The sequence below is a fragment of the Mesocricetus auratus genome, unplaced genomic scaffold, assembly GCF_017639785.1.
Source record: "Mesocricetus auratus isolate SY011 unplaced genomic scaffold, BCM_Maur_2.0 Super-Scaffold_100125, whole genome shotgun sequence".
Lineage (NCBI taxonomy): Eukaryota > Metazoa > Chordata > Mammalia > Rodentia > Cricetidae > Mesocricetus > Mesocricetus auratus.
The window spans coordinates 819,392-832,341 of NW_024429248.1; the positions used below are offsets into that span (position 1 = coordinate 819,392).

Below are 12,950 nucleotides of genomic sequence, written 5' to 3' on the forward strand. Positions count from 1 at the left end.
ATGACCTTGACCTTAGAGTAAAAGAGTCTTCCCTGTCGACACCCACTCCTCCCTTACCCTCTACCTAGATCTCCTTCTCTTATGCCTGCTCTGGGACTTCTGGGACTCACCTTTGTAATTGGAATTTACCCAACCACTGGGATGTTTCATACCACTGCCTAGGTGCGGGACCCTGGGTTCACATCTAATACTTCTAAAGCTTCTGAAACATTGATGGTTCCCAGACCACCTGTCTCCAGCTCACCTTGTCCCGAGCTCTGTACCAATATGGCCTACTTTCTACAAGTCACACTCAGCAGACAGAGGACTGCTCTCCCAGAAGAAATCTGCTCCCCTATCCCATGGACACTTCTCAGGGAAAGGCTGTTGTTGGTCAGGCAGCTGATCGTAAGTCAGGTCCACTAGTTCCACTTATCCCTCTTAGCAAGTCCCGTACCAAGTGCCTTCTCCATCTCCTTTGACATGTCCGTGGTCCAAGGTCCCTATCACGTGGCAGATGGGTGACTGATACACAAATCTCTAGCCATGTCCTCTCCAACCAACATCTTTCCAAAGTGCAGGAATGTAAACATGGCCATGTTTCCACCCTGCCTAAAACCTGCTGGCCCCATCCCCTCAGATACATACAAATCATCTGGGAAGAAGGAACCTCAATTGAGGAGATGCCTCTATCAGACTGGCCTTTGGGTAAGTCTGTGGGGGGTATTTTCCTGATTAATAATTGATGCTGGAGGCCCTCCTCTGTGGGCAGTATCACCCCTAGGCATGTGATCCTGTTTTGTTTTGTTTTTGTTTTCTCCCAAGACAGGGTTTATCTGTAGCTTTGAGGCTGTCCTGCGACTCTCTCAGTAGACCAGGTTGGCCTCAAACTCACAGAAATCCATCTGTCTCTGCTTCCTGAGTGCTGGGATTTAAAGGCGTGTGCCACCACTGCCCAGCAAGCCTTTTTTTTTTTTTTTTTTTTTTTTAAGAAAGCCAACTGAACAAGTCAATGAGGACAGGCCAGTAAGCAGTTTTCTTCCTTGGTCTCTGCTTTAGTTATTGATTTCCCTGAGTGATGGACGGTGACTTGAAAGTATAAAACAAATAACCCTTTCCTGCCCAAGGAGGCCTACTTAAGCTGTGATGGAAGGGACCTTACTACCCGGGCTCCCTACCAGTCCCAGTTCCTAGCACCCAGGAGACAGCCGCCTGGGATGGCGTTGGTAATCTGTTAATAGGAAAGAAAGGGGTCTCAGCCCTGGTCAACACCAGCTTTCGTTTTAGTGAGAAACTGAAGTCCTGGAAGAGTAAAGGATTCCTTCCAAGTCCCCCATGAGGCAGAGGAGAGGTCAAATCCAAACTAGTTCTCTTCAAACTTATCCCCCGTCACCCCCTGCTCTTCCCCTCACAACGAGTCAGTCAGTCCCAGTGCTTCTGTCTGCCCCAGCTTGGGTGTGTACAGTCGCAGACTCGAGCACTCCTCGACAGAACTGATGGAAAGTGTGATACAGAAACAACCTTTATCGCCTCCTCTCATACCTCCTAGGCAGGTGCAGGTGAGGGGCCTTCTGGGAAGCTCCTTGAAGGGCTTCAAACAGGAGGGACAGAGCCCCAGCGACTAGAGTGACAATGCTGAGCCCATGAGAACAGACAATAGACAGCCTGCCCCCTCTGCCTTCTCTGGTCTCCTCTCTCCTCTCATGCCAAATTTCTGAGACACACACACACACACACACACACAGAGGGGGGGGAGAGAGGGAAGGACAGAGGGAGGGAGAGAGAGAGGAAGGGAGGGAGGGAGGGAGGGAGAGAGAGAGAGAGAGAGAGAGAGAGAGAGAGAGAGAGAGAGAGAGAGAGAGAGAGAGAGAGAGAGAGAGAGAGAGTTTGTTTGGCATCTGGGCATATTACACATTGGTTGGGAAGAGCAAGCCAGCCCGCTAAGCTTAAATTCCCTGGACTGACAGGAGGTGGCTGGTAAGTGACAAGTCAGGTTTTCCACCCCTGGCTCAGTTAACAGTTCCAGAACTTCAGATTTGAACTTTAATGAACTTCAATAACATAAATAACTATTCTTTCCCTTCAGGTAGCCGTTTCCTGCTCGGTCTCCCCTTGATCTAGTTGATTCCCCCCAGAAATGCCCGATTTCCAATGTTAAGAGTTCTCTCCGTGTTCTTTATCACGGCTGTCAAGAGCTAAGTATGGTTTTTTTCAGAGTTCTCAACTTTATGGAAAGGCTGATGACACGTGCCCCTGGTATTTCACCAGCAGCCTAAGTCTGAGCGTTGAAAGCCCACGACGTCTCTGGGCGTGAGTCTCCCAAATGTTAGGGAAGGCAGGATACCGGTCAGAACTCCGCTTAGAAGAAGATTGGAGGCGGCACAACCTCGGAAGAACCGGGCCAGGCTGGAGCTGAGAGGGTCGAGGCTGAGGCTGGGAGGGTGGCTTCGCCATGGATACGTTGGTGCCGCACAAGGTGGGTCTTGCGACTGAAGCTCTTAGCGCACTGCGAGCAGGAGAAGGGGCGGGAGCCCGTATGGATTGCCTGGTGGCGGACCAGGTTGGTTTTGGAGCTGAAGCACCGGGCGCAGACAGCACAAGCATAAGGGCGGCTGCCCGTGTGAACTGCCTGGTGGCGGCCTAGGTGAGATTTGCGACTGAAGCGGCGGCCACACTGCGCACAGGCAAAAGGTCTGGCACCGCTGTGGGCCCGGGAGTGGGCTACCAGATTGGGCCGAGAGCCGAAGCGGCGGCCACACTGCGCGCAGGCGAAGGGCCTTTCGCCCGTGTGCACGCGCCGATGCCGGGCCAGGTGCTGCCCGTGAGCGAAGCCGCGCCCGCAGTCGGGGCAGAAGAAGGAGCGCTCACCGGAGGGGGTGTGCTGGGGCGCCGCGGGCCCCGAACCCGGGTCACACTCAGGAGCGTGGGGAGCGCAGGGTTCTGACTCCGTGGCGGCGGAATCTACGGTGGCGCCCAGTGCACACTCATCGCACCCAAAAGGGCGACCCTCGGTGAGATGCAGAGTCTGGTGCGTAGCGAGGTTCTTTTTCCAGCCAAAGCTCAGGCCGCAGTGGGAACAAGCGAAAGGCTTGGGCCCAGGAGGGGACGGGGCGGGAGACTGGGGAGAGGCAGTTGAGTCCGGAGAGGACCGGGTGCGGCTAGCAGCATCGTGCACTCTCTGGTGCCGCACCAGGTGTTGCTTATGCGTGAAGCTGCGTGTGCACAGGGCGCACTGGTAGGGCCTCTCGCCGGTATGGATGCGCTGGTGGCGGATCAGATGCGTCTTCTTGCGGAAACGCTTCTCGCATTCAGTGCAGGGAAAGGGCCGCTCTCCGGTGTGGGTCTTCTGGTGTGAGCCTAGGTGGATCTTCTGACTGAAGCGCTTGCCGCACTCGGCACACGGGTAAGGCCGTTCGCCTGTGTGCGTGCGCAGGTGGCGGGTCAGGTGGGCCTTCTTGCTGAACCGCTTGTCACACTCGGAGCACGGAAAGGGACGCTCTCCGCGGTGACTGCGTTGGTGCAGAAGCATATGGGCGCGCTGCGTGAAACTGCGGCCACAATCCGGGCAGGCACAGGGACCCTCGCCCCGGTGCAACCTCTGGTGCAGTCGCAGAGTTAGCTGATCCCGGAAACGTCGCTCACATTCCTCGCAGCCATAAGGCTTCTCGGGGATCGGGGCCCACCCGGACAGTGAGAGCCCACCGAGAGTCCCTGGAGTCCCTGGTTCCAGTTTGTATGTGACAGCCAGGTGACCCAAGTCAGGAGTCGGGAAAGGACTGGGAAGGAAGGGGAGATGCTGGGGCCATTCCGCCTCCTCCTCTGCCTCCTGGTCCTCATCCTCCACCTTCACCTTCCGAATCATCCACTCCTCCCCTGAACAGTCAAAAAAAGAAAGAAAGAAAAAAAAAAAAGAATTGTTTGAAAGCCCGTCCATGGGCACATTCATTTCCCCAGTAGACTCTCACTTCAGTATCCCTGCAGTCTGGCTCCTCTTTGTACCCCACACAAGGTTTCCTGGGACTCAGCAAACCCCCAAAGTCCTCTTTCATCCTTTGTTCCCTCTGCAGCCAATGCTGCTGGCAAGCACTGCCCCTCCGGGGCCTTCCTCTCAGGCCGGCCAGCTCTTCCCCCTCAGGAACTTTTTCTGGAATCCTGAGTAGACACCCTCCCCGCTGCTCCCTCCAGAAACAGGACTGCTGCCCACTCCTGTCCTGGAGGTTTCTCTGGGCTTCCAGTGTCCCGAGGCCGCCCCCCGGTCATCCGGACTAGCAGGTTTCCTGGAAGCAGTTTCTCAGGCTCAGCACCCCTGTTAACTTTAACCTTAGGAGGCAGGATGCCCTTGGGACCTTGGCGCCTCTTCCTTTGCTTCCTCCCTAAGGACCGGGGCACACCTGTGCTTCCCTCCCGCCTTCTCGGATGCTCCCTCCGCTGCTGCAGTCCCTCGGGTACCCACAACCCAGCTCCCTTCCTCCCGCAGTAGTGGACTGGGAAGGCCCGTTATGAAAGAGCCTGGTTTTTTTTTTTTTTTTTTTTTTTTTTTTTTTTACAGGATCAAGGCACAAGGAAGAGGAGACAGCAGACTGGAGCTTGCTGGCTGGGGGGAGTGGTGAGTGATCCACTCCTGGGGGAAGCTTGGAGAGGCCTCAAGGGGAGCCTCAGCCCAAGGGCAGATTCAAGCTCCCAGGGAACTCTCACGAAACGCATTCATGCATGCAGTGGAATCTGTCCTCTTTCCTTTAAAACCCCCCAACCCCCACCAGAACCAGTGAATCTTGCCTGAGAACTGTGGAGCCACATGATCTGAGTGCTGTCTGGCCCTGAAAGCCTGTCATAGCCTGAGCCTTGATCATATTACATACAGATTATAGTCCCTCCCAGTATCTAACTCACTGGTTCCAAATCACTGTCTGCTTATCCTCTTAGTTTCTCTCTTCTACATGCCACTCCTCTGCTCCAGAATCAGCCATAGCTTCTAGCTGCACCGAGCTTCCCACACACCTACCCCAGCTTCCCTCATCCAGGTGTGAGGCTTTGTCTTTCACTACGCTGCTGCTGCTCTTCAACCTGTCACATATCACCTTCCTTGCTTCCAGCCTGGAAGTCTTTTCTCAACCAAGAATGTCTCCCCCTCCCCCACCTGACTGCAACAGCTGAAATCTATGCTTCTCAATCACAATGCAGTACACAAAGCCACACTTTTGACACGTCCAGCACATAGGGCTCCCTGATGGTAAATTCCTATAGCAATTACTGTTAATATTAGCTTCTGTGCTTAATTAAAAACCCAGTGACTGTGTATTGTTGATTATTTGTTCTGCCTCACAGTAACGGCATCCCGGCTACATTTTAGCTTCTGGATGGGAGACATCTTGAATTCTAAGTTTGTGTCCAATAACAAAGTGTCTTTATGTGGTCTGACAAAAATCAGCTCTCTGACCGTTTATTTGAGGCCAACTATGGGCGAGGCAGTGTGCATGCAGTGTCATAGAGCTTCACATCAGCCGTAAGTGAGGTTACGGTCACCCTGGTGATAGGTGAACAAACCACCCCTGAAGGGAACACAGCACCTCCCCAACACACACACACACACACACACACACACACACACACACACCCTACCCAAGAGCATTCGGCAGGTCAATGCACAACGAGGGTGCAAACCAGGTCTATGCAGCTAGACTCCCTGTCTTTTCCCGCTACACCCAACAACTTTGTGCAGCAGGCACTAAATGATAAATCCTTGTTGGGTAAGCGATGCCGTTCAAGCAAGCAGCGATGACTGTTAAGAAGTGATGGGTAGGGCCATGAAGTGATTGCTTGAGGGATGGGAGAGGAGAGCTAATGACTACAGACTGGGGACCCTTGGTACCATGAAGATCAGCAGGGGTCTGGGAAAAGGAGCACGCGTAGCAGAGGCAGCAAACAAGCTCATAAGTGCCCTGCGTCTTTGTGGCGATTGTAATCCAAGAGAGCAACAGCATGTATGAACTGGGGGGAGATGCGAGGGAAGCTGGGACTTCTAGAAGTGAGTTAAAATGAGATGTACTTCCCTTTGGTGCCCTCTGCTCCCATCCTACTGTCCACAGATGTGAAACTCCTTTTGGAGCTCTGAAGGTCTACAGAGGAGAGGGGACAGGGCCTGGAGCACCTGCCATCTCCTCAGAGAGAAGCCCTGGAACCTGCCTGGTCCCTGTTCCCTTTGCCTGATTCTACAGCATCAGGAAGCCTCACCTGGGACAGAGCCCGCAGGCTCCGCCTTTTGTGGGGTACAGGCCTGGCTGCCCGTGCAAGGAGCTTCAGCTTGTTCTGTGTGCATGCCTTCTTTCTGGCAAGGGGTCTCGTGCCCTGGAAGAGAAGAAGATGTCCCCCAAGGACTCCCGAAACATCACAGAAGGAAGACAGTCCCCACTGGTACTAGGAAGCAAGCCTGAGCCCCCGCCCCTCATCATCCAAAGAACTCTATCCTATGTCACACCCGCAGAGGCAAATTCCCAGTGGCCAAAGCAGGGGCTAAGGGTGGACAAGAGCCACAACTGTGAGGGTTTTCTGGAGTGTGTGTTTTATGAGGAGGTGGAAGTAAGAAAAAGACCGGGCAGTTAGGCCTCCCAGTTCCCAGGAGAAAGGAGAGGAGAATAGTGAGAAATAAAGTTAGATTTGCCTTAGGCATTCCTGCCTCATCCTACGAGGCAGCCATCTAGGTCCGCCTCATTTTGCTTTATCCCTCTTACAGCACTTTCCATTTTCTTTTGCTTTCTTTCTTTCTTTTTTTTTTTTTTGGTTTTTACGAGACAGGGTTTCTCTGTATTGTTTTGGAGGCTGTCGGTCCAGCCTGGCCTCGAACTCACAGAGATCCGCCTGCCTCTGCCTCCCGAGTGCTGTGATCAAAGGCGTGCGCCACCACCGCCCGGTTCACTTTCCATTTTCTAAGGTGGTTTACAACTTTAACCATGTCTACATTTCTTGCTGGCTGACTGCTACCCCCTCTGAGATTAAGCTCTTGAAGGGAGGGACCCAGGTCTGTTCAGTGCCTAAGGGGTCCCAAATGTTCCGAATAGCATCCAGCACAGAGTAGGTGCCTAATAGATGGCCTGTGGAAGAAGGGATATTCTTTCCCGAGACCTCCATTGTCCCCACTTACCTGAGCATGAGTGCAGTGTGCTCTCTTCCCTAGATGGTATCTTGCCCTGGGCGTTATTGAACCCATCCCTGGGCTCACTTTGGGGAGCCATCTCGGGCTGTCCCACTGAGAATCCTGTTAGAGGCAGAGGGATGAGGTCAAATGAAACTTCCAGCATTGAAGTGGTATCAGAGATGGGGCACTTCCCCAGCTGGCTTGGGAAGGGGGATCTCTCCCATCTGCATGGACAAAGGACTGCCCAAGCTCCCCAACAGCCTGGCCAGTTGTTAACCTCAGTTTCTTTTTTCCCAGTTTAATTGGGGGGAGGAGAGGAAGAAAGAAATTGTATGTTTTGAACTAGAAAAAAATTTAAATCTCAGTGCTGGGCTGGGGAGATGGCTCAGTGGGTATAGGTAATTGCCACCGAACCTATTGATCTGCATTTGCTTTCCAAAGCTCACATGGCAGGAGATAAGACTCAGAAAACTGTCATCACCTCCATACATGTGTATGTAATAAAGACAGACAAAATAAATAAGTATGTAAATATGTAAATGTAGTAGGTTTTTTTGCTGTTTCTAGCTTCCATTCTCTGAATCCCATGCATACAGACAGGCTAGTATAGCCATGATGGTTAGCTACAAAGATGTCTATCTCTCCAGACCCCCAAAGGTTCAGGGTTGTAAATTCCCTGATGGCACTGCTATACCATGTATGCCTAATAACTCCCACCCTCCTGGTTCCTTTGTCCCCAACTCACCCAAGGAGTTCAGGGCCTCCAGGGTCTCTCTCATGTCCACCAGGAGTGGCTCTCCTAGGTGATCAGGCCACAGACCCTAAAAAGACAGCCCTGTTCAGACTCTTCCTGTCAGCCTCCACCTAGGTCTCAGCTGTCTCAAGAGCACCAAAGTGACATCCCAAGCAAAGGTGAGGGAACTCAGGGGAAACTGCGTTTGGAGCAGAGCCTTCTGAAGGTGGGTTCCCAACGACAATGACACGGACGTGGAGCTTTCTGCAAACTCTGGTTAGCTACACACATCAGTCCCTGTCCCTGCCCGCCAAGTCTCTAGAACTATCCCCAAGGCCCTAAGCAGGCACTTACAACCCACTGTGTCTTTTGCCTGGGGAAGTACAGGGACCACTTGAGAGCAAGGGAGACCAAGGTGGCTAGCGGGAAATTTCACGTGGAACCTCCAGCCATCACAGCAGAAGCTAGTCAAACAGAAGCCAGCCTTGGAGAGTAGTGTCACTTTAGGAATTGAGGGGGAGGGGGTTGTTGAACAGAGAGTCCTTGCAGAGGTAGTAAATGACTCTTCTAACTTCCCCTCCCTAAAATCCCTACCCCAAAGCCACACAACCCCCCATAGAACGAACTAGGCTAGGGCACCCCCACAATAGGTCAGGACACTCCCCGATTTTTGCACTTCCCTGCTCCTCCTCCAACCGGTTCTCTGCCCCTCCTTCGGTAGACTCCCCTCCCCCCCTTCCCTGGCAGCCTTCCCTCTGCCCCTCCCCTCTCCCTCAGTCTTCCGCCCTCTCTCCCCACCAAATCTGGCTGCCTTTTGGGGCTCCTCCTACTGCCCCGCCCCTTTGGTTCCTCCCTGGCGTGCACCCGCCGGGTCAACCCCTTGGGGCCCCCCTCGGAATCGGCCCTCAGCAGCTACCGCCTTCCCTGACCCCTCCACTCCCTCCCTCCCTCCCTCCCTCCCAGCAGTCTCGGGCAAGCGCTCCCCTCCCCCTCCCTCCTGTGCCCGGCCCGCCTAGTTCTCCGCGCGCCGCCCCCTTCCCGGGCCGCACACTCTCTCCCTTCCTTCCCCCCCTCCTCTTTTCCTTCCTCCCCGTCTCAGCTGCTCTCCCCCACCCGCTTGCCCCTCCCCTCCCCTCTCCTCCCCCACTCGGGTTTCTTTTCCTTCTTTTCCTCGCCTCGGTTCCCTACCCCCCTCCCCCACACCATCCTCCCCTCGGCTTCCCTCCCTCCCTCCCGCGGCTCTCCTTCCCCCCCCTTCTCCAGCGGCCCCCGCCTCCCTTCCCTCCCCCCTCTGCCTACCCTGCAAGCTCGGGCTCCGCTTCCCTCCCCTCCCCGTCCTCTCCCCTCCCCTCCCCGTCCCCAGCCTTGTTCCTTCCCCTCCCCCTCCCAGTCTGCTCCCTAGCTTCCAGGTCTCACGCCCCCCCCACACACCCCAGGGGGGAATCAGATCTAATCTCTCGCCCTCAGGACCTCCTTTCCCCAGCCCTGCCCCTTCCCCATCCCCCCTTCCTTCCTAACACACCCCCCTCTCGGTGGCCCCGGTGGCCCGTTTCTGCTCCCCCACTGACTTCTCACCCTCTCCGGAGTTCTTTCTCCTGACCACACACCCCCATTTCCCCATCCCCGCTCCCGTTAGACCTCGGGGTCCCGGTCCCCTGCTCCTGCTCTAGGCTCACCTGTCAGCGTCCTTCGCTCCAGAGCGGGCCCCCATCCCCGTGCGCCCGTTTCCTGCCCCTGCGCGCCGGATCCCCTCCTTCCCTCCACCCCGGAGCCGAGGAACCCTACTCCTTCCTCGGGATCCTCCAGGCAGGCCCCTCCCTCTCCCTCCCTCCCCCTTCCCACCTGCTCCCACCGGGCCTCTCCCCCCCCAACTCCTTGCCCTCCCCTCCAGGCTCTCCCTCGGCTCCCGGACCCTCCCTCCTCTCCCCCTTCCCTTCCCTCCTGCTGACTCCCGCCCCTCCCCTCCCCCCACACTCCCGCCCGCGCGCCCCTTCCCTCGGGGCTGTCACCTGCCGCGAGCCTGCAAGCGTCCGCCGAGCTCCTTTTGGGTGGCGGGCGGGCGGGAGACGCCTGCCCGGGAGCCTCCGACGTCCTTACCTGGCGGGCTCCTGCGCCTAGGTGCCGCGGCCCGCGTCGGGGACCCAGGCGCTCGGGGCCTCCGGTCCCAGGCGGGCCGAGTGCGCACAATGGCGCCCGCTGCCTGCAGCTTGGGTGCGGGCTGCCCGAAAGACTCCGGGACTGACAGCCCTGAAACTTCGCGGGGAGGGGAAGGAAAGACTTGGAGGGAGAGGGTGTGGGGCAGCGTCGCGGGTGATGGGGGAAGGAACCCGGGAAGCAGGAGCGCTCTGCCCCGGGGGCACCAGACTCGGGAGGTAGGTAGGTAGGGGCCAGGGTTTTTCAAGAGACCGGTCGCGGAAGGTGCACCACCAATAGGCTCGAGTGCAGGTGACGGTCTGAAGGCAAGATGCCTAGAGGGGTGAGACGGAAAGTGGGAGCTTAGGACCGGCGAAGGGAAAGAGGGGAGAGGAGAACAGGAGGCTAGAGAGGAAGGGCACTCGGGCTGGGAGGGAGGGTGCTCTCAGCCTTGGAGGGAGGAGCTGGGGAAAGGTGGAGCGCGGAACGGAGCGGTGGTGGTGAAGAGTTGGGGGGAGCAGGGAGAGGAGGGGGCGTGTTTGGGGAGGAGAGTAGTGTGTGCACTGCTGTCTTCAAAATCGGCAGTGCCAGCCGAGTCTGTGGTTTCGCCGCGGTCCCCCGGGAGACCGTCTGGCCAGCGGAGATTGGGAGAAACGGTTAGGGAAACTCTCCACCAGGATCTACCCAGACCGGAGGATGGCATCCCGCTGCAGGGGCTGAGGACTAGGGACCAGGCTGGGAGAGCAAGGGATCACAAAATGGAAAATACGGGAGAAGTTGAACCAAGTCCGGGGCAGAGAGGGTTGGGCAGGCATGGAGGTTGCGGGGAGTGAGGCTGGGCGGAGGCTCGGGAGGGGTCCGTGGGAAAGAAATCCTGGCCTTAGGTTTGGACTTCTCTCCCCAGACCTCTCTCACAGTCTGTCTTTGCTCATGAGTGCATGTACTCCTAGGCCTTACTCACCCACCTCTGCTCCTGAGATCCCCTCCCCTCTTCCATCCTGAAACAAAAATTCAGGAGGCTAGTCCATGCCCCTGATCTTTCTGCAAACTCCCATGGGCTCCCACTTCCCGTCTGCCTGCCCCCGTAGGGAAAAGGGCAGATGCAAAGTTATATTTCTCCCCGGTCCAAGCTTCCCTTGTCAGTCAAGTTGCAGAACAGAGAGCTGGGAGAGAGTCTGAGAAGAGGAGGCCAATGAACGGTCCTCGTGGACAGGACAAGGTCCCTGGCTATGGAGGATTGGTGACACCTGTAGAATCAGGACACAGCAACCCAAGGCAGGCCTTAACAGGATGCAACAGGGGTGTCCTCAACTTTTACGGATGGTTAGAGTGAGGTCTGGACCAATCAATGGAGATGGGAAGGATCAGGAGGTCCTATCAACTCAAGACGAAAAAGCTTTTCTAATACCTGGATGCTCACTGACTGAAAGTGGCTTAGGAGCAGAGTGTGTGTGCCTCTGCCTGTGCAAGAATGGGCTTTGAGAGCTGAAATCCACTCTCAGGCACCAACACTAGTTATCTGGAAGCAACTAGAAGGACTGTACTGGGCCCCTTTTTTTGGGCTCCAGGCCCAATAGTAGGCTCAGAAGAAGGAATATCCAGGCCAGCTGTGATGTACCAGGTGGACTGACCATGCAGGGTGCCCAGTGGGACCTCATTTCAGGGTTCAGAGTTTCAGGTCCAGCTGCATTCCAGTCCCAGTGGCCTTGGAGGTCTACTGGTAACCAGGATGTAACCAGGATTGGCCTGTGGAGCCTGCAGCTGCCTCCTCTGAACCGGACACTGGGTTTATCCCATCCGGCTCGGTTCAGCTCCAACCTGGGGCATGGGGAGCAGGAGCCTGGTCCTGTACCACCCCTCTCCCCTTCCCATCTTTCTAGATCTTTTCAGTGTTCTGGATGAAGTCTTGGGACCCTTGGAAACACCACAGGTGACCAAATGGCCCCAACCACCTTGTACAGATAACCCCCCCAAAAAAACCCTGACTCCCCCCCGCCCCGTGAGGAGAGGGTTGGTTTACTTTGTCAGGTTGTCTCCACACACTTGGTGCTCCAGCATTCCGCTCTCTCTCTTCCTGCGTACCTGGCCCGAGAAGGAACAGGGAAAGGAACACCAATAATAAAGGCAGTGGTTTTATTTTATGCATTCTTTGCCTCCATATATGTCTGTTTGTGACATGTGTGCCTGCTGCTGCTGAGGTTGGGAGAGGCTTTGAATCCCTTGGAACAGCTAGAGCTGTGCATGGTTGTGATTGAGCTGCTGTGCTGGTCCCGGGATCCAAACCTGGGTCCTCTACAAGAGTAGCAGGTGCTCTAAGCCCCTGAGCTATCGCTCCAGCCCTGCCTGCGGTGTTTGAAGGTTGGGAAGGCCTTCCCTCAGAAAACTCTTCACACCTGTGTAAGTTCAAAGAGTCCCATCTCTGCCCCCTGGGAAGTCCCTGAAGTTTTCACTGGTAAAGAAGCAGATGCCCAGAAGAGGAACATGCCTTGACCACATTCATACATTAATTTAGTAATGCTTGAAAGTGTAGAAAACCAGGGGTGGCTCAAAATGTCTAGCTGTAATCCCATCACACACACACACACACACACACACACACACACACACACTGGGAGGGGTGTGATGGGACCTGTTTCCAGGGAGAGTTGGCCTCTGAAGGGATGCTGTAGGCAGGTCCAATCTGGTTCTGGGCAGCTGGTACCCAAAGGCAGGAAGCTGGAATAAAATTTCCCCCTTGCGAAGAGCCCTGAACAGACTGGCCTCTGGGTTGCATCAAACCTCAGTGCGGGGCAGGGGACCAGTGTTGTCCTGTCGGGTCTCCTACAGCAGCACTGCCCAAGTCCAAGCCTCAGGTCCTCCCAAAGGTGACCTGGGGTGGGTGGGACGCCATGCTGCTCCCCGCCCTTCTCTTCGGGATGCTATGGGCTCTGACTAATGGGTAAGTAGTTCATGGGGGCTCTCCCAGTAAGATTC

General features: G+C 55.7%; 2 protein-coding genes across 5 annotated transcripts in view; one reads left to right on the plus strand and one right to left on the minus strand.

Annotated features, from left to right (window-relative positions):
• Positions 1 to 2,008: 2,008 nt before the first annotated feature.
• Positions 2,009 to 10,420, minus strand: Znf467 (zinc finger protein 467). Of its 4 annotated transcripts, none has more exons than XM_005087161.4 (5): positions 9,942 to 10,420; positions 7,857 to 7,932; positions 7,118 to 7,231; positions 6,211 to 6,324; positions 2,009 to 3,852 (listed from the first exon to the last, which is right to left on the minus strand). In XM_005087161.4, the coding sequence occupies exons 2-5, from the start codon at positions 7,888 to 7,890 to the stop codon at positions 2,339 to 2,341; spliced, it is 1,776 nt and encodes a 591-aa protein (XP_005087218.1). In that variant the 5' UTR covers positions 7,891 to 7,932; positions 9,942 to 10,420; the 3' UTR covers positions 2,009 to 2,338. The 4 variants fall into 4 exon arrangements, with proteins under 4 accessions (XP_005087218.1, XP_012981523.1, XP_005087219.1 ...); XM_013126069.3 differs by having other exon boundaries at positions 9,854 to 10,420; XM_005087162.4 differs by lacking the exon at positions 9,942 to 10,420 and adding an exon at positions 9,521 to 9,646.
• Positions 10,421 to 10,498: 78 nt separating this feature from the next.
• Positions 10,499 to 12,950, plus strand: part of LOC101831911 (SCO-spondin) — a 56,817-nt gene continuing 54,365 nt past the window's right edge. The window contains 1 exon segment of the mRNA XM_040736833.1: positions 10,499 to 12,915. Coding sequence (XP_040592767.1) covers positions 12,866 to 12,915 — 50 coding nt within the window. The 5' untranslated portion in view covers positions 10,499 to 12,865.

Coding starts and splice junctions, on each gene's coding strand:
- Znf467 (XM_005087161.4), bottom strand. CDS start 7,890: ATGAGAGAGACCCTGGAGGCCCTGAACTCCTTGG. Junction 6,325..7,117: donor CACACTGCACTCATGCTCAG/GTAAGTGGGGAC, acceptor CTTCTCTTCCAG/GGCACGAGACCCCTTGCCAG. Junction 3,853..6,210: donor GCCTGCGGGCTCTGTCCCAG/GTGAGGCTTCCT, acceptor TTGACTGTTCAG/GGGAGGAGTGGATGATTCGG.